The sequence below is a fragment of the Taeniopygia guttata genome, chromosome 3 (genome assembly GCF_048771995.1).
Source record: "Taeniopygia guttata chromosome 3, bTaeGut7.mat, whole genome shotgun sequence".
Classification (NCBI taxonomy): Eukaryota; Metazoa; Chordata; class Aves; order Passeriformes; family Estrildidae; genus Taeniopygia; species Taeniopygia guttata.
In genome coordinates this window covers 30,126,095-30,153,488 of record NC_133027.1, presented here as the reverse complement: position 1 = coordinate 30,153,488, position 27,394 = coordinate 30,126,095, and the positions used below count along the sequence as shown (strand labels likewise).

Genomic DNA, 27,394 nt, shown 5'->3' with positions numbered 1-27,394 from the left:
ACTTTGGCACTTAATGGACATATTAGACGTATTAATGGCATTTAATGGACAACTTAATGACTTTTATTATCCATTTGTATTATTGAATTGAACTCTATTAACCTGTCTCTGCATGGCCCTACAAATAGGTAATAGGTAATCTATTAAATGAATGTTCCTTTTCTATTTATTAAAGAAGGAAAATCCTTTTTTCCTTTCAAGCTGGTTTTTCAAAACCTGTGCCAAAATACCTAATTGTTGCTAGTCTGCCCTGACAATTCTTTTTCAACTTTAGCATTAGCATTTTTCAGCTGGTGTTATATAATTCTTTGGCTTCAAACACTTAGGCTTAAGTGGCTGCATGGAACAGCTCCTTTCCACAGCTACCAGCTAATGGTAGGGCAAACTGCGACTGTGAACTTCCAACATCTCCGAACAAAGACTTGCCAATTAAACAGAGAACATACAGTTACTTCCATGTGAAAATTATAACTGGCTTTTTGTAAACATCCTTGGCTCCTCTACCATGACAGGGACTGTGAGTTGTACAAAAGGATTCTGGCTTGACTCCAGGCAATGATGAGACAAACTCTATGGGAGTAGTAAACATCCTTTTCAGGAAAATTCACGTAGATGAATAGCTTTATCTGTGATGACTAATAAGACTGATTCTCTTTTACAAGAGAAAACCAGAAATAACCAGCTCTGATAGAGTTATCACAGTATAAAATTTCTGGAGTGGGAAGAGGAATTAGATTCAAAATCTGTAAGGGAAAAATGCTAAATAAATTGTTGTAAAAAATCCATACAGGCTGCAGAGCAAATGTCTGATAGTTGATGGCACAGGTAGAGTGTAATTCATCTTACCCTGAAGTAGACAGCTGAAATACTTCTGATGGTTTAATCTCTATGTATTTTCCTTCACTGACAATGAAATATGGCTGGGATAACTGACTTAGATGCAGAAATCTACATTGCAGATAGCTACAATTAGGCAGAAATGAATCCTACACCTAAATGCATGTCCAGAGATGTGGAAGATCAATACACAAATGAGTAACATTTCCCAGCTATGAGAATTTTTTCTTTGCCTTCAAAAACAGTAGCCATGGAGAACTTGCTGGCAGGTTCCACTCCTTCTGTTGCTTTTGCTGGCACAGCAATCCACTGCCAAGCAGCACTCTATCAAGACTGTCACTGAGTTTCACAAGGCAGTGGCAATTGCATAGATGCTGCTGATAATAACTCAGTGATGCCTGTAACAAGTTTTCTGTGCCACTAATCAGTACATTATTCTTTCACAGCTTACCGTGTAAACATGGAGAGATAATTGGTATAAAGAAGTGATATAATCAAATGAATCATGCATTCAAAAAACTGAAGGTATGTTAAACAGCAATGATCTCAGTATTTACAGCAAAATGCAGTGTTGCTGTATATCTAGGCTTTTATAGTGGACATAGCACTTTCTATCATTTCATACAAAAATAGTGGAAATAGTGGGAATTATATTAATGTTTACCAAGACAACAGCAGCTGCAGGTCCAACGAAAGCATAAAGTAGCCCTCCTTCCAGAGATAGCCAGCAGCTGGAAAGAACATTAGAGAAGAACTAACACAAATTAAAAATAAGTATAACACACAGTCAAGAGAGAATTCATAATTATATATAGCATATTTTTTCTGATGTATGAGATTCATACAAAAAAGAATTGCTTTGTTGATATGAAGAAGTAGAGATAGTGAAAGATAGACGTGAAAGGTATTTCCAATATCAGTGGTTAACATTTTAAAATCTTTAATGCAAGTTATACATAAACTGAAATGGCCAAAATGTATAGAGCGCAATAGAAAGTAAGTTTGCAAATATTTATTAAATCTCCTCTAATCATGTATAATGAGTTAACTGAACAGTCCTTGCCAAATAGCTTACCATTTCTAGCTTACCATATCTGATAGTTCTATACTTAAAAGGGATGAAATGGTCAAGTACCCATAATACATAACTTCAGAAGAAAATCAGGTTTCTACATATCCTGTCATTTAGTAATTGCTATTAGAACTACACCTTAAAGACAATATGTTCATTAGAGAAAAATGATATTTGATGTATGATATATGATCTGTTCTGTATTCCCCCTAATATTTTGCAAACAATTTAAATGTATATTTTAAAGCATCTGAAGCCTGTATTTTCTGGACACCTCCTAATCTCAAAGAGTTTGTCATTCTGCATCAGGGCTTTTACTGAAACCCATCAGATTTCCAAACACAGAGCACTTACAGAGTCAAATTCTAAATATTTGATATACTATGATGTAAAGCTTTTCATATCTGCAAAAGAACAGTAGCTTCACACACTGAAGTAAATGCAGCTGTGCTATTTTCCCAGTGATTACACATTCAAAGAACAGCATGTTTATTTGAATGTATGATCACACCTACATATAAGAAAATTCCAGTGTATACATTCAAATAATTTACTTGGATTTAATATCCAGAAACATTCACATCAGAATCACGCATATCTTCTTTATTTTCCAGTAATGCTTTTGTCCTTTCCAAAACCAAGTAGAATAAATACAAGCACCTCATAATATTAATGGACTGTTAGGGCTGGTATTCTCAGTGCAAGGAACAAAAGCGTTTTCCATTGCAATGAAGCCATGTGAAAACTGTCACATGAATGCAACAGCACCAGTGTGCTAAATTCTGGAATGATAAATGGATGCAAATAGTTCCTATCTGCTTCACAGTTAAAAAGGCAGTACATGCCAAGCTATTTTACATCCTACTTCAAAAACCAACAACAACACTAATGTTCAATTTATTTTTGCAATGTCAAAGAAAAATGCTTTCAAAATTTTATGCAGTTTTTCTTACTATTTTTTCAAAAGCTCGGTTATTATTACCAGTCTGGGAACACACACTTCTGAGAGGGGGAAATGCATTCACAGTGCACTTCCTTACCAGTGTGAACTTTTAAACTTAATGAAGATGACCACTTTGAGTAATTAGGACTTGCAATTAAAATGTTCATTCATGGGAGACAGAAACAGCAGTTCATAAAAATAGTTGATGTATTGCAGTTTGAACATAACTTCAGTTACCTGTGCTGAAAAAAGGGTCAAGAACAGTTTTTCCTAAATAAAAAATAAAAAAGAGTTTCTACCACAAAACAATTTGAGACAAAGGAAAAATTTTTTCCTCCCTTTTCCATGTTATCAAGTAAAATGGCTGTTCAGAAGTTATTTCCACTTAAAGGCAGAGCTGGAAATAAATGTAGAGGTTGTCCTTTTTACACTTAATCTCATTTTTACACAATCTGAATTTTCAACAGTCTGGATTTTCACCAGTGTGTGACCTCATTATTGCAATATATTCAACGTTTCCTAGCTGATGACTGAAATTAAATTTTCCCTCATCTTCTTCTGTTGAAGACTAAGTGCAGATAGATTTTCAGGTGCCTTCCTACACTACAAGGCAATGCTTGTTGATTTTTTACTATTTTCTCTTTCTCCTCTTTGCTCTGCTAGGTTTTTTTCTCTGTGTTTTATAGCTGTTTTTATTTTGTTGTCATGTTCTCTTCCTTCTCCCTGATGTGCACATAGCAGAAAGCTATATAAATTGATTAGTGTTAAGAGCAGCCATCAGTGGCTTTATGCGACCATGCCACATGATGATAAAATTTTCCTGAGTGATGAAGCATCTGTACACTTGCTCCTGTGTCATGTACATTTTGTGAGATGTTTGATAATCTCCAGGAGATTGATTTCTTCTCTTAAGAGAGCATGGCAAGAGTCTGACTATGAAAGAATTTCAATTTTTGCTGATGTAATAAATTCCTGGAATTTATCCGCATTGTATGTTAACATGAGCATTTCATGCAGGTTTATTAACTGTACGTTTTAGTAGTGATGCTGTCACAGCACTGATTGTCTGCAAAGAGACAGCAACAATATTTATTAGAGAAATGGCTGGAAAAGCTATTAAACTTTCAGACACACTCATCTCTTCCAGATAACCTGAAATTGTAAAAACTTGTCTCTGTAGGTTTTAAAATTATTTTAGGAAATCCCTTCAGCCTCTATCTCTATCCCTGTATCTCTATCACTACAAGTGTCTTGGTGAAATATTTCTATTATGTATTTTTAAAAATACAGAAATATAACTGTCTAATAATTAGGACTCAGAAAAAAAAAGACAGAAATCAGAGACTGAGGAAATGGCTCCAGTGCGGACAATTCAAACACTCTCATCATATATATCATACAGAAGTTAGAGGTGCTTTAAAGATTCTTGGACCTTCTCCTTTTCCATGAATATCTTCATGAGTGGGACTATGGAACTGGAATAAATTCCCTAATTTTCACTTTTAATATTCTTCATTTAAAAGCTTCATTTTCAAAATGAACATCTTCCAAGATCATGAATAGCTTGCCACAAGGTGTTTCTGATAGCATCACATGTGTAATTGACTGCAACCAATTAGGCAAAATATAGTGTAAGCAATTATAAAACTTACACAAGTGCTTTAGTTATGGTAGGAGGAGCAGGACAGGAGCTCTGCTTTTACACTGCCCAACAGCTGTCATGAGACACAATTCTTTGTTGCCTTCTGGAGTGGGACTGCACATCAGCTGGTTATGGAGGAGGAATCTCCATTCCTTGTCTTCACTGTTTTCCTTATGTAATTCTGATGTCAAATGCCAAGAAAATATATTTGCAAATAAGATGAGAAAACTGAATTATGGTTCTCTTTTTTCCTTGTATGACTTCATTTGGTCTTTTCTCCCATAGTACCATGTCAGCTGGATTTGGATCCTGGGAGAAGAGCTGTTACGTGTACAGAGATCTGCTATTTTTACTTTCCAGGTTATTCTTAATGAATGATTTGTTGCTTTGTCTGAATATTTCAGAATATCCTCTTTTAAAAATGCATTCAGCCCAGGAAGGAAGCGGGAAGAAATGTTAACTAAAGCAAGTACTCACACATGAACGATTTCAGTAGAACAAATGTAATGGGATTAATCCTGCAAGGGACAGAGCTACATCCCCAGTGGGGGTCTGGATATCCTTATTTAGTGATCTGTAATTCTCACAGCCTAAACGGTTTTCCAGTTGTGGTTCAAAGACTAAATAATAAAAAAAACCAGCAAGATGAGTACATAGTTAAAAAAGAATTCAGAGGAGTAGGTTCTCAATATAACACTGAAAAGGGGGCTAAGACCACTGCTGCACTTGCCAGCTCTAAGTGTAATTAAGCATTTTAGTTACATTAGACATTCCTCATTAAAAAACTCAAGGTGCACATTGTCACAGTTTATAACTACAGACCTTAGTGATTGGAGCCAGAACTCAGGAGGAAATTTGGTTTTGTGTTCTTACCCACCCAGAGCTGGAGTGCCAAGATGGTGAGACATACAGGGAAGGGAGGGGGAATCCTGATCTCACTCAGTGATGATGCTAAGGAGAATAATTAAACATTCATTGAAGTGAGGACTTGACCTAACTCATCCACATCGCTGATGAATGCCCTCATTACCAGTCTACAGAGTCATATTTCCTCTTTCTGTCCAGATGCACACTCAATTTCTTAGGCAACGTGAGGAGAGCTCCAAACAGGCTGACCAAATGAAACACGCTCTTGCATACATAATGGTGGTTGGAGTGCTCCACTGGCAGGAGGAAGGTTCAGCTCCTTCTCTATCAGAAGATCGAAGGGTAGTCTCTTCGAGGAGTTAATTTTCCGAGGTGCTAAATACACACTGGAACTAGCCAGGTGGCTAAACAGGTACTGAATTTGTTTAGTGTAAATGAAGCACGCAAATTTTCCTCCTTTCTATCTCAAATACAGCACAGTCCAGGAAATGGGCTGGATCAGGATGTCCAGGAGAGAGGGGATGGATGGGAGAACTCTTCTGAGATGTTTGAAGGGCTTTGGCTCCAAGCTGCTCAGGGGCATTAAAGCAGAGGTACCTGCTTGGTGTGCAGAAACCTGGGTGCCAAAGAGCCTCTTCCCAGTACCATTTTGGACATGTTTAAAGGTTGGCAGAGGCTACCCAGAACATTTAACATTTTCTTTTGTAAACCTATATAAATGTTAGGTGTTTATGTGGACCTAATGCTCAGTGCTTCTTAAGAGCTTGCTATTTCAAAACCTCAAATGAAATCTGGGATTCCTGGTGCTTTGCTGACCTCAGTCCAAGACTGACATGCTGTTTTCTCTTTGTTCTTATGTGTATCAGTCAGTGACTCTCAGGGCAATTCCAGGTGTGAGTGGATACCTGTAGAGCCTTTAGAGTGTGCTATGTGGTTCCTGATGGATATGATAATCTTGGTAACTAAAAACATAGTTTTTCATTTCAGATTGACTTACTAGTGAGCTGTTCCATATCCTTTTGTCTTGGTAAAGCCTATTGATATTGCAACCACTAATGCTGGCAGTCCTGAAAAAAAAAAAAAAACCAACAAAACAATGATAATCAGCAAATGCTGAGTAAAATATTGCTGTTCTGCCTGGAATAAAATGACAGGGCAAGCTAATGCAAAATAAGCAATTTCACATGGAATGAATTATTTAATGAAGCACATTGCTGTTGTAGGATTTGTTTTTCTGAAGCACTGGCAGAGAGAAGGACACTGTTTTCTGCCCACGGTGTACTGCTTTGATGTAGCTAAATTACTGGTACATTTGACAGGTCTTAAGTAGAAAGGGCTTTCATGAATATTCAGAGAATGTTTCTTTCGTATTTTATTTTGATTTCTTGGTATTACCCTAACTTGCTGAAAATCTTCTAAAATTTTGTTGAAACATATTTAGGAAAGAATGCTACAATATACACCAGCATACCTTGAGCTTGAGATAGAGTGGAAAGGCTTCTAACATAGTTTTCCTTTTAGTAACATGCTGTCTATTAGCTTTCAATTTTACTAAAGTAAATGATTATATTCTTGACATTGCCACTGCATTAAATGCTTAATTCTAATGATTCTTAGGAAATTAATTTTACTGACTTACCCCATCCAAGGCACAGAAAACGCTTCCTTATGAGTCGTGTCCTAATTTTTCCAGTAACAGCCATATATGACTGCCACGCTTCTGTCAAAACCCAACAGAATGAAGCTAAGAAGAAGAAGTGTAAAAATGCGGTGGTTGTGGTGCAGATGCCCTGCAGGGAGCAAAGAGAAGCTCATGCTGAATACTTAGGGACACTCATTTTTTTTTTTCAATTCAAAGAGTTGTCATATTCTATCATCTTGACCTTTATCCTTAGCATCAACTCTCCCTTTTCTCCCTTTATGATGTGGTGGCCACAAAGAGCAAGAGAAAGGGAGAGAAATTTTGATGAGGATTAGGCAGAAGAGGTTTTGACTTGTTTTCCTAAACACTGAGTGTTCTGAGCAGGAACAAAAACATAAATCATACAAGCAGTTTATTCTCCACACATTTACTTTGACCAGGGACCATAATAAAGCCATTCTGGTAATCCAGTTACAAAATTAGTGATTATAAAATCACATAGAGCTGAACAGAGAAAATGTGGGGATATAAATGCTCCTAATTACCAGTTACATTTTATTTCCCGCCTTGAAGAAAGACCCTGATTATAAAATTTAAAAGTTGATTTTTTTTAATTTTTTGAATTTAAATTTTATAGAATGTTAACCTCTTGGAATATACTGCTTTAGATACTTTTAGGCAGGTTTAAGTATCATAACCTTAACAATTTCCCTGGATATTGTTTTTATGGGTATCAGTCATTTGTCATCTGAAGAGTATTTTGAGCACATGCAATTGGCTTTCTTTTGTCACTGTAGCCCTTAATTAAACTTGACATTGTAGCTTGCATAAATGAGCTTCTTGGCATAAATGATCTGTGCTGCACTCTGTTGCTTAAAATGCCAGTAGCAGGCTATAAAATGCAGTCTGCATAGTACCCCAGAACCAAGAGCACACCAGTAATGCTGAGAATATCATTAGCACAATTTATCCTTAGCACAATTTAAAGTGTCAAAATCATGTTAAGATTAAAAGGAAGAACAGTTCACATCGTCAACATCAATGAGGTAAATTAATGTAAAAATGAAAGATGTAGACATTACTTTATGATTATTTATTTCTGCATCATACACATCTAATATCTACCTTATGCTTAGCCTAGTATTAAGGCTAGTCAAGAGTTTTTACTAAAATACCAGTTGAGCAAATTATTTAAGGCGAGAATATGCACATTCCTACTTATATATAGGTGCTTGCATATGTTGTTGATTTAAGTTTTGGAGTTTTGGATTGAGTTTTCTGTGGTGTTAATTTTTCCAGATTCTTATCTGATATCAGTTGTGCTGGTTAACTCCTACAGTTATCTTAAATAAATAGCTGATACCAGCTGACATTAGCATTAGCTGACATCAACCTCTGAACTTTCAAAATTTTATGCACTTGAAGAGTAAAAATGTAATGCTTTCTTACTTTGAATTTACAAATGTGACAAACATCTTGTCTTCAAACCCTGAGTCAATTTGTTTATTTAAATCTAGAGGAAAGGGGTTCTGTATAATTATATACAAGAGAACTCTTGTTAATTAAAAAAAAATAAAAAACAATTAATGTAAACTGGAAAAAAAAACAACCAATAGATCATGAAAAGGCAGTAGGTATTCCATCCTAGCCTTGTCATTATTTCTTATGTTTAGATGTCCCTAAGGTATATGGATTCATAAAATCCACCCAGTTGAAGTCTGACTAATAGGTTCTCGTATATGAAATAAATAACCCAAACCCCACTTATTTAAAATGAAAGTTCTTCAGTGAAACACACAATAAATACAATAGAAAATTCATAAATGTCCTTTCTTTAACTAGCTGGTTCATATGTTATAATTCCTACTATTCAATTTTAATTTGTTTTCCTATCAATGTTCTTGCAAAAGCTAGATAGTTCTGTCAGAGCAAGAATTTGACAATAAAATGACTTTTGAGGAACAATACAGAATCTTTTATGGAGGAACTGCATAGGTAAAAACACACCCTGAAAAAAAAGTGAATATACTATTTCCTTTATAAATAATGTAAATACAAACAATCCTGATCTTTTTGGTGAAAACACTGCTAAGTCTTATGGTTGACTTGAGTGCCCACTGTAGGATTTACTTCATAATTTTTCCTCTATATTGAAAAAAAAAGATAAGATGGTGATTATCTGAGACAAATGTGGACATGGCTACTGTGGAAGAAAGAACTGTGATGAAAGTGTTAATGATAATGTTGAGCAGAAAATGAAAAGACTGAAGCAAATTTTATGAGAAGTGATCTGCGCTCTAGCTGGAGTGCATGACTGCTGATTATATCTAACTCTTCTGAGCAGCAGACGGGTCTTTAATGAACAACTATGGCAAGTCTGTACCACTGATAAAACTGTGTATTTGCATCACATGCCATCAGAAATATGCAAATTATCCTGCAAACATCACCAAACAACTGCTGTGGGATTGTGATGACAGGTCCATGTGCAGGCAGTGCTCGCAGTGAACTCAGCTTCCCTCCCTGCAAGAGAAGCAGTCCTGGCAAACAAAACTGATCCCTCCCAGGCATAGCCATGGGCTCAGTTGTCTAATACCCCACTGGAAATCTGGCTTTTATGTACTTCCTTATTCTTCCCCTTTGATAAATAAATAAGGAACCAATGCTATTCTGTCTGGGAAAGCAATGTATCTGGGAAGTCAATTTCCAAGCAGAAAAAAAAATCCATTTTCACCAGAGGTTGCTATTAAATGAGCCATTGAATATGTCTGATTTTAGAAAGTATACATTAGCATTTTTTCTTTCTCACCAAGTTATGGACTACTGCCAATTGCTCCTTCCTCTCCTCTTTTTCCTTGGCCAGGGACCACCACCTCCCCTCACCTTCCTTCACATGCAGCAGCATCACTCAAGCCTTGTGGCCATCACTCACAGAAAGCTGCTGTGTGTCAGCCTGCCTGCACCAAGAGATAATGGTACACAACTTCTTCCCCATTGCTTTAGGATGAGATGTTTCTCATTTGCTTCTAATTCTAGTTTATTAAAACTCACTGAAATAATTACCTGTGCTGAGGACCTGTCAACCTGCAACAAAATTAATTTAAATTTAATTTATTCACTATTTCTTCACGCTTTTGAAATTAAGTAAACTTACTCTAACCTCCCCTTCCTCCCATTGCTTTTGTTCTTGGCTCCCCATATTTACTTATAAGTGAGAGGAAGGAGTTTTCTGTCCTCAGAATGCATGATTTCATGGACTTTAATTGAATCTCAGGTGTTAAACTACCTGGAATATCTAAGACCATTCATCCCTTTTTAATAAACAATATATTATTGAAAGCAAGACACACATCAGGCATCAAATTATTTCCTTCTTTCATACTTGTAAGACACCTACTTCAAATGAGTGTACTGAAGCACAGCTGATAAATCTGAAAACAATGCAAATTCAAAGCTACATTTTCTAATGATTAATATTTTAATATAATAATTACAAGTGAAGTAGAGAATACATCAATTTTTACGAACAGCAAAAGATGGTCATAAATGTAACCACAAAATAAGTATTTATCAACATTCTTTGAGCATTTGACTATTTTGTTTTGGCTTTTTAAAAAACAAATGATGGTATTTTTAAATAGAAAAATATGAGTTTGTTTGTTTTTTTAATAGCAGAGTCTTCTGCTATAGATCTTTCACACCAAGGCAAAGAAAGTTAAGAACACCTGATTTGTTTTCTGGCCCTGAAACCAGTTCTTTTTCCATCAACAAGCTTGTTGACTTTCTCTGGATTCTGATCAACAGTATAAAAAAATCAAAGCTATTTGAAGATGAACATGAAAAATGGAATCTGTATTGGTGGTAGCAAAATGAACAGGGCTAAAATTCACTCAGATTATTTAATGAAGAAGAAATAAGAGGTACTAGAAAAGCATTTAAATAATAGAATTTCTTAGAGATTAGAATCTTGTCTTTGACTTCTCTCTGCGAAGATAAACCTAAGGAGATAAATTAAATGGTTGCTATTCTTATGATGTTCTGATCATGCTGGGTTTACAAAGAACACCTAAGTACCAGAATAATGAATACATGAAACAAAGAGCAAACAAAACAAAGACAATGCAAATGACACAGTAAAAAGCAGAAAAGTAATTCTATGACAGATTTTGTATACTTCATTTTTTTTAGTCACTCTTAAGCCATCTACTCTCAAACATTACATCTTTCCCTTTTTAAAATAAAAAATGTAAATTCATAAAATAAGATACTGCTTATTATTCTGAATTTTACTTTTTTATTATCACCTATTTTTAAAAGGATTTGGACAATGCAGTATCTTTGCCTCAGGAGTAGCAGACTGCCAGAATAGAGGGATACAGTATATTGGTCAGATAATATTGAATGATAGATTAAACACTGATTTATAGAGTAAAGTGACATGTTAAAACAGATGGACATTCAGAGACTGTGGGAAAAATAAGCAAAAACTTTTAGGAGTGATTTTCTGGAAGAGAGACATATTTGCAATGAGAAAAAAATATGGCAAGAGAGGCTGTTTCTTCAGTTGGAAACATATTTGAAACTCTTAGGATCTTAAATGTCTCAGAAATCACAGCTGAAGTTTTTCAGGTTTCTCTTCCAGGATCATTAATGTTGCTGACACCATAAATCTTTGAAGATACCATTTAAAAAACCCACATTCCTTTCTTTTGACAGACTGTGCTGCTAACACCACTTGTTCTAGCAAAGAACTCAGGAAATTTGATCTACTGATATTGAAAATAGCAAATAGTAGAAATAATTGTTCTGAAATAATGTTATTTGTGTTTTCAACCAACATCTATGAAACTGTTTATTTTACTTAACACAAAGAAAAACATAGTAATCTTCTAAAAGTCTTTTCTGGTGTTGAAGACTCAAGTGGTTTAACTTCACTACATTTTCTTCTGATATCTGACATGATAGCCCAGAATTATTATCACTTGACTTGCATTAGTGTGATGAGATATGCACAGTTAATTATTATACAGAAAGATTCTATATGCAGTACAAGACGACATGAATTGGAGGCTTTAGTTGGATTTTTAAAGCAAGCTGTTTTTGCAGTGCAACAGCAGTAATCTTTGAGTAATTAGGTGATCTGCCTTACAAAGATAATGAGTGATAACTAAGGGCACTCAATTTTTTTGTCCGTCTACTCAATCATTTTGTTTACCCAAAACAAGCATGATGACTTTCTAGATTCTGATAAATAGCATATAAGCTGGCTGTAAATGACCCAGCTCTTTCTGCAGTTCCTTTGATTTAGTTTACAATTACACTGCCATCTTTTTCAACAGCATGGTAATCTCACAGCAAACATTTTTCAATATTACATTTCATTTTTCTTTACTTTTCTTTTCTTTTTGGTTTCATATGCAAATTATCACAATAGTTGCTAAACTTTGGGACCATTTCATGTGCCCAGTCTTAGGGCGCAATATAATTTGTTTAGCTATTTTGATTTAAGGTTTTTCTTCTCTTCTGGAATCTGTCCTTTTATCTGACAATAAAATCACAGTGATCCTACTGCACCAGTACAAGTATGCAACAGTGTAAGTGTATCTGGAAGTAAACTTACATGTCAAATTGTAATTTTTCTCTGCATTTGTGCTTTCCACATGCACTTTTGATATCCTTCTTACTATTTTCTCCTAAAGTTTCTCCAGATTTTACTAACAAATTCAGTTCCTGCTCCTCTTTTATCAAGATTTACCTCAAAGGTATTTCTAAAAATCACTCCTCTATGAGTAAAGCATACAATCTCTTTTCACACTTACTTATGAAGACCAGTCAGATTGTCTCCTATTTTTCCCAGGTGCAGAGTTCAATAGAAGTGCTGTTTATGTGTGATCCACTAGAAGTCTATGGAGTCTTCTTTTTAACTTCTGCCCTTTGCAGTTACTTTTCTTCAAAGTTCTCCCTTGGTAGCTGTCACCTCTATCACTCATATCAACAATCTCTGCATTTAAGTTTTGTACAGTATAGCAGCATAAGTTTTGTACTGCAGCATCAGTTATGTCTATGGAGAACTGCTGGGTTTTATTCAAAATAGCTCCTCTGCTAGCCACTATTCATCTCCAGATCTTGTAATACACATAGTACAAAATAATTCTAATTCTCTAGATGTGAAGAGAGAGTCTCCTGTATTTTGGAGTGAAAAAGAATTCATTAAAGTTTCCAGTTGCATGTGCAAACCTTTCTCACTCTGTCATGTGGCAGAATGCCTACACTAGTAACTGTAAAGGTATGCTTTATGTACTGGTATGTGCATAAATTGTTAGTAAATTCCTTGGCATAGTTTTGACCTGGGCCAAAAATTGTTCTCCCAGCCCAGGCCCACACAGAGATGGAAAGAGAGCCTGGGCCAGGAACTCTTCCTGATGGTCAGCTTGCACTCAGTGTCCTCCTGCCCTGGAGGGCTCAGGTGTAAAGGATGGAAGCTGTCTTGTGTTAATTTGCCTTAGGGCTATAGAAATATTTGTGTCTCATTTTAGTGACTAGGTTGGATAGAGATGAGAAGTCCAGCTGAATAATTCATATTATGCTGAGCTATGACTAATATACAAGACAGTAAAATTCATTCCATGTTGTTTGCAGCATTCTCTGGAGATTGTCAGTACAAAGCTCAGGCTTGTATTGTTTAATTCAGAATTGCTTTCTTGGTGACATGCCTACAGTAAATTGAAAGCCAGGTGGAAGACAATTCTCATACAATTTCCTTACACTCGTACTCATTTTAGTCCTCTGCCTGGTTTGGATTGTTGTTGCCAGGTTATATTTAAGCAAATGAGTTCTGCACAAGCAGTATCACAGAACAGGTTACTCAGAGGCAATTTAATTTCTTCGATTACAAAACCTGGCAACAGAATCTCTTTCTCTTCTGCCTTTGTGCTGTGTAGATGTGTATTTTCCTGGGCAGGCAGGAGATGAAGGAATAGGATCCTCTACTTGTTTGCAGGTTTAATTCAGAAGTCAGTGGACAGACTCCTATTAATTTAAGTGGGCTTTATACTGGGTGTTACACCTATAGAATAAGGGATGAAGTGTGCATGAGCAGAGGCTTGTGATCTCGCTTCTTATCTTAAGTGCTTTAAATGTTTACAGAGTATTGGATGAGCATTTTTTCTGGTAAGTGAATATGGCCTACTTCACATCATGAATATATTGTGTTGACTTTGATGTTAAACATAAGGTAAACAGCTCTGTCAGGACAAAATACTTAATATTTTAACTGTGACCTCAAATAAGTGTGTTTTGAAGTTTGTGAAGCTCAGAACAAGAGGTTTACAGGCAGATATAAAAGAAAATAATAATCCCTTTAAAACTCCAAAGCATAAAACAAATATATAGAATTTTTTTTCAATTCCTTCCCGTCTAATTAGTCTCAAAGTGCTATCACAGTGCTGTAATAATGATGCTTTCCTGTGCCAGAAAAGACCCTTTGCTAATTGTCTTCTTTTTCTCGGTGGTGGGATTTTTTTTTTTTTAACAATGCTCTTGAACTCAAAGTGATGATGCTCACTTTAGGTAAAAAAATGGAAATCACTGGTATGCTTTCTTGAAACAACTTCTTCATTACTGAGCTATTGAGGAATGAGAATTAAGAAATTAATTTGAAATTTATGCTATCTTGAAAAATTGCTCTATAAAAATAGCTTTGTGAGGTTTTGCATTACTAACTCTGAAATAATTCTTATTTAAAGAAGGATAAAATATAAATTTGTGGGTAAAACATAGATTTTTTTTTTTTTAACTGATGGGCAAGAAAAAACAACCTGGTCTCTGAAAATCATTGAAAAATTATTTCTTGAAAAGCATTGTGGGTAACAGCAATATAGAAGCAGAACTGAAGGTGCAGTGTGAACAGAAGGGACTGGATTCATATGGATGCATGTACAGTTTGGCCTGAAAAGTCTCTGCAACTAGGTGTGACTCAGAGGAGAAAAGAGAATGCCTGCTGGCTGTCAGAATGCTTTTACTGGGCTGTCAGAAAGACTTCTACTTACTTGGGAACCATGCAAATTAAGGTATAGATTTTGGATCAGTAATAAAAAAGCTTCACTGATGTTATTATACCTTTGTTTTCAGGACAGTTGTTTCTCAGGAGCTGTTTTTAAGCTCTGAAAATTCCATATTGCTTTAATTTTAAATTATGGAATGTGTAGTGTGCTCTCTTAAATGAATAGAAATGCTCTTGGCAGATTTGAAGAGATAATAATAAGACTACTACATTAACAGTGAAGAAAAAGCTGTTTCGCTGTCACATACGATGTGCTGTATAATAATTTCAGCTTACTAGCTAAAGATATTCAGCTTTTAAAATCTCTCTTTGAGTTGTTGCAAGTAATATTAAGTAGTAAGAAATATTTGTTTGCATTAGCTATATGGCTATACCCGTTTGGAGAAGAATGGAGAATACAAGAGCCAGTAGTCAATTAGTGTGATGAGCAACCCATGTTCCAAAGGTCCTGAGTCTTCCCAACTTTAATTTATTTAAAAGTTTATGATGGGGGCTGTGTGAGCAGCTAGAGGCAACGAGCCAGGATTGGTAATGAAGAGGTGGCTGAGCTAAGCACAAGGGTTACACATGAGTCAGCAATGTCAGCAAAGAAAAGAGTGGTTCAGAGCACAGTTGAGAGGGATCTCCCTACAGAGTTTTGAGAAAAAACAGGAGGTGTCCAGGGACAGACAAAGGCAAGGAATTGAAGGAGCTTCCTTAAAAAGAAGGCGTTGATGTAAGAGGGTAGTGGAATGGATACTGACATGTGAGACTTCAGATTCCTACATGAGGGTCCAAATGCAGCCAGTGCAAACCGATGTCCTGGCAAAACAAATTAGCAGGAAAAGCCACCACTAGGTAGACAGAAAATACTGCCTTGTGTTGCCCCGCAGACCAACACATGCTTGTAAAAGAATCTTTTCCTCTAAGAAAATGTTATCACTTGAGTATCTCTACTCTTAAATCAGGTAATCTGTTTGCTCTATTTTAGATTTTTATGTTATTTGCTAACAATAAAATTGCTGTAATTTTAGAGAGTTTCCTTAGCAATCAAAATGATGCCTAGAAAAAGAAGTTCAACAACAAAGCCTGCAGTTGTCTTTCAGTTAGTCTGACTGTGATGATTATAATCCTGCCATATGAAAACAGTCCATCTTCCTGTCTGGGATACTGGTGTCAGCAAAGATTCCTTCTCTGCATATTGCTAGCTTTGCAATGCTATTACAACAGTGCCATATGTCACCTACCTTCATTCTTTTTCTGTTTTTTTTTTTTTTTTTTTAATCGTAGTGTATACGTATATCAAAGTCTTAATGTAACAATAATAGCATGAAGAGGATGCTTTTGCCCCTAAGAGTATCTTCAAGCATTCTCAGTTTTCCTCCAAGGACAATATCTTTTAGGATTAGCAGTATCTACACAATAAGAAATGGTCTTTTTGAAAGAAGTAGTTTAAGTCCAAAATAGAAAGAATCCAGGAAAAGGAGATAGTATCTACATTATTGTGGAAATCCAAAGTCTTCTCATACCCCATAACTTCTGCTTATTTTTCCAAAATAACAGATAAAGGAATTTTTAAAAATATATGCTATGGTTACATCTATTTGTACTTGCTAACAAAATGGGTAAGAAAGCATTCACTCATCCTGCAGCCAGCTGGAACGGTACAGAAAATGTCTACATTTGTAAATTTCTTTCTACTCCAAAATAAGGTGGCCACATCCAAACTGTTCCCCTGCCAATTCCAACTGTCCCTAGCTTGGGGAATTGACTGGGATAATACTACCTAGTGTGGGATAAAACCATGCCAGGAGGCATGCTAATTATTCCAGAGTATGGATGACTTCATACCAGTGCTTGGGGTCATGCCCACCTACAGCTGCATGTAGAACACTTTGACTTTGTTCTCTTACCCAGTAAAACATGAAGTGGGCTTAAGCAAATGTGGTGGGCTGACCTGGGCCAGCAGCTAAGCACCTACCCAGTCACTTGATCACTCCCCCAGCAACATGGGGAAGAGAATCAGAACAGCAAAAGTGAGAAAAACCTGTGGGTCGAGATAAAGATGGTTTAATAAGTGAAGGGGAAAAAAGCCTGCACCAAGTGATGCAAAGGCAGTCACTCACCACCTCCCACCAGCAGACTGTTGCCCAGCCAGTCTCCAAGCAACAGCCACCTTTAAAAGACCAGTGTTGGTTGTATTGCTGAACATGTTGTCATACAGTAAGGGATAACCCTTGGTCATTTGGGGTCAGATGTCCTGTTCAGGCTGGCTCTGTTCCCTCCCTTCAAATTCTTGTTCACCTCAGTCAACTCACTGCCAGGGCAGCTGAGAAACGGTGAAGGTCTTGATGCTGTGTAATCACTGCTCAGCAATAGCTAAAACATCAGTGTGTTAGCAACACCATTTTTATTCAGAAATCCTAACCACAATACCATACAGGATTCTGTGAGGAAAATTAGCTCCACCTCAGACAAACCCAGTACAGAAACCTAAAAAAGAACACAAATGCAGTGTGTATGTACATGTGACCCCACACATGCTTATGAACAAAGAGGAACAGACGCTTTTGAACATGTTCACAGAACATGTAGACATACACACACAAACAGGCACTTTAGAAAAAATTAATGCAAATGCTTCTGAAAATTGTTTATGGGACACATGTACGTATATATGTCTTTCAACAATTTCTACTGTTTCTTTTAGCTGAAAACCCAATTATTTTTTTTTCCAGAAATATATATTCTTTCCCTGTAGCTTTAAAATCATAGCACATTATCCCACTAGAAAAGCAAGTGGAGGTAGAGCGACCTTTGGATGGATAATGCATCACAAAACAATATTTTCAGCAGACAGAAGACAGAGGAGACTGCTTTACAGTCCTGTATCAGATATTGTCAACCTGTGTATGTGGGAGTGAACACAGAGTGAGGGGAAAGAACAGAATCTCCACTTTGGGGAACTGACAGTGTCAATGCAAACTTATTATACAAAGCATCATGAATCACATTAATTCCTCTTATGGTAATGATAATAATTTCTAATGCCTTTAATACATTAGCCATGGGTTGTTTCAGAGATCATTCATTTTCTGTTCATGCAGAGATACACATAATGCCAATGAAGCTGCCTCATCCTTAGGATTAAATTGCATCTGGAAGAAAGAAATTCTAATAGAGGGATTTATTTAATACTAAACATAGTTAAAATAGGTTATAAACTTAGAGTCCCTCTAAATACAGAAGAGGGAAAATATTGAGTAATTATATGTTTCTAATGATATTAATGAAATCAGCGATTTTCACATAGAGGGCAGATTGTAGAGCTATGGATACCTTTGCACACTGAAAAAATCAAAGGAGGCAGTTTTTTGTAATTTTTTACCATGGTTACTCAAATCAAATGAGATAATTCATGGAAGCTGAAAGATATATGCAATAGCATCCACAATTAGAGAGGAGAGACTGTGACCACACATGTATATGGAAGTTTGATTGAGAATGGGAAGGAGAACAATAGGTTAAAAAGTCAGCTAATATTTTGACATTAGTTTCTATTCATTGCTTGTACAAGAAATAAAAATGTCAAGAATTTTTTTCTTATAAAAGGTGAAGCCATTTATGCTGTTAATACATTGTCTTCCAGAAAGGAGGAAATTCTGTGTGGTATCACATTCATTCAATTCTCTTTATCTGCTATGTTAAACCAGTAGGATAAAAGATTTAATAATTATGACAAAGAAGTGGGGAAACTTTCACAGTGATTTCTTTAGCATGATTTTAAAAAAATTGTAGCGTTGTGATTATTAAAGAAGAACACTATGACAACTGGTTGTTTTAAAGGAACAAAGAATTAAATGGTTTTGTAGAACACTCATATGCAGCAGAAGTGGTAACTAATAAAAGCTCCTCTCATATTACTTCAAACCAGGTTTCTTGAATATAGGAAATAGCAGTCTTTTTATTTAATCTGGTTTTCATGCCTGTATTCCACTTCCGTCTGCTTCTTCTCATAGAGCCATAGAAAAGGTTTAGCTGAGTTAGTCTGTACTTATGATGTAAAGTAATATGTCAGCACAATCTGGAGGAGGAATCTGGGACATCATTACTTTTAGGATAGCACTGGTTCCTCATAGATACCAGTAGGAAGAAGGTTCTTCCTCCTGTATGTTCTAAATACATTCTCCCTATGGAAGTCACTGTAAAGAGCCTTGTGAGGACCCAAAGCTCTCTGCAAGGCCTCATATCTACTGGTTTCACTTTTGTGTAACTCCCAGGGAGTCTAAGATCATGAGCTTCCTGCTGGGAACAAAAGAGGTTTCCAAATGAGGAAGGAAAAATTTTATGGAGAGAGTGCATAGAGATTTCAGCAAGATGATCTACAGAGAACTAGTGCCTAGCGACATGATAGCTTTCTTCGGGAGGGCATTATCTATGCTCTTAGATAATGCTTGCCAAAGAATTTGAAGAGCTTGCCATTAAAGATGCCTACCGCAATAAAAGGCTTGCAGGGTCTCCATATTTCAGGAAGCAGGAGGAAACCAGAAAGTCTACAGGATCAGTTTAATATAAATTAAAACCAATATAAATTTCTGAGCAGTGGACATCTAAGCAGTGACAAGAAGAAGCAGACAGTGTACAAATTCCTCCTTATGAACATTTGTTTAAAAGGTATTTTATTCTTGTATCATATGAAAGAAGATGGGCAGGGATTCCCATAGTTATTTGAGCTATTTAATCTGCTGCTCCATTCAGCAGAATAGTGGCCACTTAAACACACAGAGATATTAGTGTTTTATAAGAAGGAGATTTTTAGTCTCTAATAATGTGTATGAGATCACTGTGAATGTGAATGAACATATATTTTACCAGAGAGGATGGACTTACACAAGCCTGCCTACACCTTTACTGCTTTCACTTCAGTGTTCTGAACTGTGTATGCTCTGTGCCCGAGTCGGGCTGCAGTCTCTTGAGAGAGGAGGCCTTGGTGCTCTCCCCTCTGTTGGTGCAGGACCCAGCATTCCAGGACACCTGATAGACATGATTGCCAATAACATAATCACTCAGGGCAATGTCTTGACAGAAGTTTAATTCTAGTAGTGTCTTTACCCCAGGATGTTTAATTTGGCTTTTGACATAAATACATCAGTGAAAGTCAGATAGGAAAAGAGCAAGGGCATTTCTTGAACTCCAGTTTTACATATTAGTCAAAGGGCAAACAGAGTTGCTTAGTTCACAAAACTGCCAATTTGTCCTCACCCCACATATCTGAAGAAGGACTGATTTTGCAGTGTTACTTACCCAAATCTATCACTGCTTAATAAATTACTCATGTGTGTCTGGCTGCCTCTTGTCATTGATTTTAGTTCTAGTCAGCTTTAAGTGTGCTGCTATTTCCTCATTCTTTCCTTCATTAATATTACCTTCTCAATCCATGCTAGCAATGTAGTTTCTAAAGATAAATTGTTTTCAGCCCTTGAAGGTGGCAATGCAGTGATGGCTTTATGGTAAGTGCTTGCTACTAATTACTTTAGAACTACTGTTAAATAAACTTCATCCAGATGAAGTCGTTATTTAGTGGCTTTTTTCCCCCCCTCTCCTGTAAATAACTTTGCTAATTTTAGCAATTAAAATTTTTTAAAACTATTTTTTTATTATTTTATTCTACATTTAGTTGGCCAATTGTAAGACAGCTTGCTGTCTATATGTGATATGAAAGGGCTGGTTGGTATTACTGACATTCTTTTTTTAAAAAAAGCTTTTCTGGTGAGAACACCCATTTTAATTACTCAATTGATCTCAGTAAACTACAACCAATACATTTCAAAACTTCCTCTTAGAGTTTCAAAAACTATCTAATATTAAATTTTCAATTAAATAAATTGCAGAGTTTATAGTTTGTGAGAAAATTGCTGGTGCTTAAAAATATAAGCACATTCTGATGAAGCTGAAATGATGACACTTTGGCTTCTATCACAGCACTCTGGGTTTTGCATGAAACATAACAGCCAACAGGATGCAGCCGATCATCTGCAATTTTGTCTGAGTGTTGGATACACATGAATCAGTCTCATCTGTGGTGCTTTTTAAAATTTACTTCCAGTTATTGTGGGTGACTGTAAAGACAAACAACTGTGCTCAGGATACAAATAATGTAATTTGCATTCAAATAAAATTTTAAGTGTTAGAACTAGGATGCTCAACCTATTATTTTATTTTCATGTCATTGATACACAACAAAAATTGAAATATGGAATCGCTACTTTAGGATTTGAAGGTAGCCAAAGCGATAAATGAGTTTAAAGTGGATTAGAGAATAGCCTGACTGATGGATGCTTTGGATGGAGTCCTGGCTCAGAAAATCTTTAAATTACTGACTGCAAAAAGTCATGAAGTGATATCAGAGATAGGATCACTCATGCTCTGTTTCTGTAGTCTTTCCTGTATGTCTGGTTAATGTAGACAGCACAGTGCATAAGGCAGATCACTAAACTGAGCTGATACTGTTGTTCTTACGTTCTAAAGCTGGCAGGTAACAAATTTATACCAGACTTTTTTTTAAAAAATCAGGTCATTTCATGAGGTATAAGAATTCTTGGAGAGTGAAGAAAATTCCTTTCATCTACACAGTGAAAATAAGCACTCCTCTACTGTCGTTTCACCAAGGTCCAGATCCTCAGTAAAACTCTTCTCCGGGTAGCCCGGACCAGCACCAGCCTCTTTCACTCCAATACTACACAGGACTATAATCTCCACATCATTACAGCCATCACTTTTCAGTTTAACCTTTTCTTCCTCCAATAAAAACCATATGTTTTAGACCTGCTATTCTCACATGAAACTTTAACTTATTATAGCTAAATAGGATTTTCAAAAACAAATTTTCTCCACTTTCATAAAGATATATTTTTCTCTGTGAATTTACCAGCCTTTTGAGGCAGTCATTTTGGCAGTTCTTGGGGTATAGTCCTATTTCCTGCTTGTTTGTGGGTATTTTTCATACAATAGCAGAAGGGAAAGGCAAGAATATAGTGAGCCAGATATAAAAGCCTGCCAAATAAGGATAGCTTAGGTACAAAGTGTAATATCAGAAACCACTTGTTAATGTACTGAGAATGTGTAAATCTGCTACTACAGTAAGTGAAACTGCTAGCTAGTTGGATGACCTTGGAAAACTATTTTATTTTCTTGCCTGTATTTGTCTCCTTCAACTAAAAAACAGTGATGATGACACATACACCACCCTCTTCAAACACTAACTCAAAAATTTTTACATCTATGCATGTTTGGAATAATTGGATTGCAAGTTGATGTCTCTTTCTTTTTTCCTACTAATTTTTTCTCAAAGAACAGGAAAGAAGTTAAGTGCGATCTTTGAAATATCTGTTTAAGCAAAAGGTCAAATACAAAGCAAACAAGTGTCTATTCTTCCAAACTCAACAAGTATGTGGACATTGTGTTTATAATTCTATCAATATTTGTCACTCAACAGAATAATGCAAGAATGGGAAGTGAGAGACAGAGATTTTAAAAAAAATTAAATAGGTTAAAAAATGTTGCTATAGAGATCGATTCAGACACCATAAAAATAGCTTCACATATTGTTTATATTGTCCTTGTGCCTTCTACTCTTCTATCTGACTGAAGCAGACAGCCTCAGGAAGATGCTCAGAGTCATAAAAAGGAAAAGTAAGAAGTCAATGAAGGATCTCCAAGTTTATTTTGAATCTGCATGGCTATCTGAAAATTTGCATTTAATTACTTGATTCAAAGCCTAGTAACAGAAGACAGGCCAAGAAATTCGGCTTTTTATAGCTATTTTGTTTTATAGGCGCTTCCTGAAAATTCTATAAATTCTCTTCTTTTAAAATGAAAATATGTATCTGTTTATATTTTGGGGTTTGGTTTACTTTTGTGAGTTGAAAATATAAGTATCATTTTTGAAATTGAGGGCTGGTGATATTTATCTCTCATAGTCTTATTGCATATTTGTAGCCAGTCAAAGCTATTTGGAGGTTTGAGTTTGTTTGGGTGGGGTTTTTTCCTTTGGGTTTGATTTTTTTTGTTGTTTTGGTTTTGCTTCTTTATTTTTAGTAAAAGAACACACTGATGATAAGAACATTAATTTAGGATAAATTTCTGTTAACATAAATATTGGGTTTAACACTTGATTTTGATACAAGCATCGTCTGGTCTTTCTTGAATGTGACAGACACACTTGATGCATTTTTCTATTTTAAAAATATATATTGATTTGTATTTAATTTTTGAAGTAAGTTTTTAGGAAAGGAATGCTTCGGAAACAGATGTCTTCAGAAAAAAAATATTACACAAATAAAAAAATTAAAGGATTGTGTAAGTTTCTAATAAAAATGCACAACTGAGAATAGTAGCTGCACTGCTTCCCACTCCTCTTGTGGCTTAACCCCATTAAACAGGACCAAGCAAGCCTTGCACTTGTTTATCCCAGCTATTGGACTGTTTCACCTTGTTGTAACCCCATTTTCTAGTCCCTGTTTTGAAATTGATATGACAGGCATACTTCACTTTTTCTAGAGGTGAAGGATCTGAGAAATGTGCTATGATGTGTTAACAAAGCCACTAGAATTAATGGAATTATATCTGCCAAAACATGGTCATAAATTTTGAAGAAGTAATCTTTCAGGGCAACTGAAATTGAATGGGCCAGATCTTTGCTCTCTGTGTGTCTTTTTGTACTGGCAAGGTGTTTGTTCACCATAGGAAACTCCAAAGCCATAATACTAGCAGACATTTCATCCCCTTTGCCTGTGGGTTTGAAATCTGGTGAAGGGAAGTTTGCAAGGCTCATCTGACCCTCACAGCTGGGCCTGGGTTAGAACTGCTGCCAGGTACAGATGGGTTTGAGTTCAAAGCTCACCCTGATCCACAGCTGTTGCCCATACTGTTTGCTCAAGAGATTTCTTTTGACTGTTATTTCTGGTGTTGGAAAATTTGACCACTAGAAAGGAGTCGTGTCTTTGTATCCACAGATGAAGCAATGGGCTGGGCAGTGGTCCGTGTAATTTTTTTAGAGGAGAGGACCCCAACCTGCAGAAGGATGAAGACAGTAAGCAGAAAGAATGTCCACATTTGAGATTTTTTTAAGCTGAAGCTCCAATATTACGCATCTTTGTTATATGTGGCCACCCACAGTGACACAAGGAGTGGAAAGAAGCTTGTTGTGCAAAGGAGGAATATAGAAAAAGAAACCTTACAACACTGGTGCAAGGGTGAATTAAGAGGAAAAGAGGAAACTTCTGAAAGAAACTCAACTCCCTCTCCCTGCAGTAATGAAGCCAAGGTTACAAATGTCTGTGTGACAAAGGCTACTGCGAGGGCCTTGCTCTGTCTAGAGACATGAGCAGCATGAGGGGCTTGTAACATAATTGGCAATATCAGGCGAAAGTTCTGATCCATGACACAAGTGACATTGCTAAGGACCCTATATGTCCTTTCCCAGAGATTCAATGGAAGAAAAGGATACAACAAAATACAAGGGACTTTTCATATTAATAGGCTCGGCCAAAAAAAAAAAAAAAATTGATAATGCTAAATCTATTGGAGGGTTCCAGGAGTAAGAGAGGGGGAAAAAAAAGAAACAGGTTTTAGCTGCTGCAGTTCAGTCTTGCTGAACCCTGCAAAAACAGAATGTTAAAAGCAGACACTAATAAAAGACAAGATAGCTGATAGCATCAGAGATGCTAGTTTGCCAGCACAGCTTTATTTAGACCCAGATCTCACACCAGGAAAAGTGAGGTCTCACGAAGCCTTAAAAAATAGCAACATAGTTTATATGTTAGCAGCAAAAGAGGGATTTTATCAGGCAATATTGAGGAAAAGAGAACGTCACAACTGTGAAGAATTAACTAAAGCCTGTCAGGGAAGTTGCGCATTTATAAGGACACACAGACAAAACCATTTGCTGTCTGTAGCTCACTGAATTGAATTGAATGTCAGTGACCAAAGTGTTCCCACAGTCGGATGTTAGTGTAAGTTCCTGGCAAATCCACCCAGCTAAAGAATTGCTGTACACCTGCAGGAAAGCCCTTATCACAAAGCTGTGTATCTAACGGGTGTTGGTCACAGACCTTCACCACCTGAGCACCTCTAGAACCATCATTCAGACTGTCTAATTGCAGTGCTTGTCACTCTCTGTAAGCAGAACCGGTTATGCCTCAGACACAGCTTCATCTGCACTTCTAAATATCCAAATATATGACCAGAATATGTGCATTTACAGCAGAGATGTTAAAAAATATGGTGTATTAGTAAATACAGATTCGAAGTCCAAAAAATGGGTATCTCTGACTAGAAATATGAATTGGGAAATTCATAAGTGTGACATAAATAAATAGGAAATTCAGATAACTTTAGAAAAACCTTTATTATCAAGGGTGTTTCTAATATAAGACCTGTACCTGTATATGATGAATAAAGGGAGAAACTTTTAAAAACTATTTTTAATGCTTACATTTATAGAGTCACACACATTACTTTAAAAAGTTACAGAAAAAGATGAAATAAAAAAAAAAAACATTCTAAGACTATATTTTTTTACAGTTTTTCTATAACAAGAGCAATGTTTGGTACAGCATCTTGTAATCAGAGTGCCATAAACAAACACAAAGTAATTGGAAGAAAACCAATGAAGAGTTATGGCCATGTGAAAAGTCTTTTCAGAAAAGGATTGATGGAAGTGGAAATGAAGACATGAGCAGTCTTTTTTTTTTTTCCTATCACATTATAATGAAGAAAAAGATGAATGCTCAGTGGAATTCTCTGGTTCAAATTCTTTGCATCACATTGTACATCAGACTTCAAGATTTTGACTGATTTTTTTTAAACACTGAATGCAAAGGCAAAAAACATTTATGACATTGTCTGATATCCACTGCTTAAATTAAACAGCTACCAACACAAGGAGAAAAGGCATTAAAGAAGGATTTTCAGGTCTACATTGACCTTCTCTTGGTAACAATCCCAGTATCTGACAGTTAATTTCAGCAAATTAGGAGATGAATAACTAATGAACTAGACTTGCAAGAAACTTGCCAAATTCTGCCACAGAGGGAAGTATTAGTGAAGTCAGCATTTAACAAACTTACTATTGTTTTGGAAAGATTTAATTGATTGCACACAACTGATGGCAAAATATTGAATAGACAGCACTATCTCATCCATATTGTACTTCAGGAAGAGATTTATCCCAAAATTTGAGAGACATCTGGATCAAGCAGAGTCAGCACACTAAGAACTATAACCTATATGGTAGCTTGTTCTGATTGAGTTCAGACACTAGGATAATAATGTGATGGAAATAAGCAAACAAAAAAAGTATACCTTGTCAGATTCTAGAAAACTCTCTGGCAAGGGGTGTGGAGAATTTTTAGTGCTGTTATTTTAGACTTTACCTTTGGACTTTTTTTTTTTGTTTGTTTTGTTTGGGGTTTTGTTTGTTTTGGTTTGTTTTTCCCACAAAGAACACAGGAAAATTCCTGTAGCAGTGACTTTGCTAGATACACCAATTTGATTACAGTTTCAAGACTTCATCACATGCACACAAATTAAGTCAATCAATATTTCCAAAATGCAGACCATGACTAGACTAACAAGCTAAAGATGGATAGGCTATGGGTTCCAGTACCTGGCAGGTGACTATCCATACTGCTGGAATGCTGGCATGATCTTTGCCATTGTCTCTGCCAAGCAATACCACTCTGTGTGACACTCATCACACTCCACTGGACAGCACAGGCCAAAAGGCTGCATGGATACACCTTGCTTCTTCTGGAATGCAAGAGCTTTTATGGAAAGAGCCAGAGAAGAGTTCCTGTCTCAGTGAATTGATTGCAGATGTATAGACAAAACCAAAGTCTCTGAAACCCTTGTAAAAAAACATGGATCTTTTATCTATCTGAAAACATTTGATTAATACTTCTCCTACTGCCTCAAGGCTTAATTTAGAAGCCAAAATTTTCAGAAAGTTTTCTATAATTTATTTTTGCTCAAACAGGCCTGGGTACTTATTATATGAAATGTTACTGATAGCCCCTCTCTCCCCTGTATTTGCAAAGTGAGAAAAATAATATTTCCCTCCACAAGTACTGTAAGGACAAATAGAGTGAGGAATATGAAACTCCCAGACAATGAATTATGAGAGCTACATATCTTTCTTGAATTCAGATGATTTTATGGAATTTTAAGACAAAGACCAAACAAATGCTTTTATCAATATCACTAGTATCTTCATGGAAAACGTTACAAAAATAGACATTTTGCTTTGTCCTCTTCGAGATACATGCTGTCAGGAAATAATTTATATTTCC

The 27,394-nt window shown here is 36.1% G+C and overlaps 1 protein-coding gene across 25 annotated transcripts in view; it reads right to left on the bottom strand.

The window, feature by feature from the left end:
- The window catches only part of ADGRB3 (adhesion G protein-coupled receptor B3), a 442,973-nt gene that overhangs the window by 36,659 nt on the left and 378,920 nt on the right, over window positions 1–27,394 (bottom strand). For all 25 annotated transcript variants that reach the window (XM_041714791.2, XM_030269508.4, XM_030269522.4 and 22 more), the window contains 3 exons: window positions 7,001–7,151; window positions 6,359–6,428; window positions 1,502–1,568 (listed from right to left, as the gene is read on the bottom strand). In XM_041714791.2, the coding sequence (XP_041570725.1) occupies window positions 1,502–1,568; window positions 6,359–6,428; window positions 7,001–7,151 (288 nt within the window). The remainder of the gene's footprint in view (window positions 1–1,501; window positions 1,569–6,358; window positions 6,429–7,000; window positions 7,152–27,394) is intronic.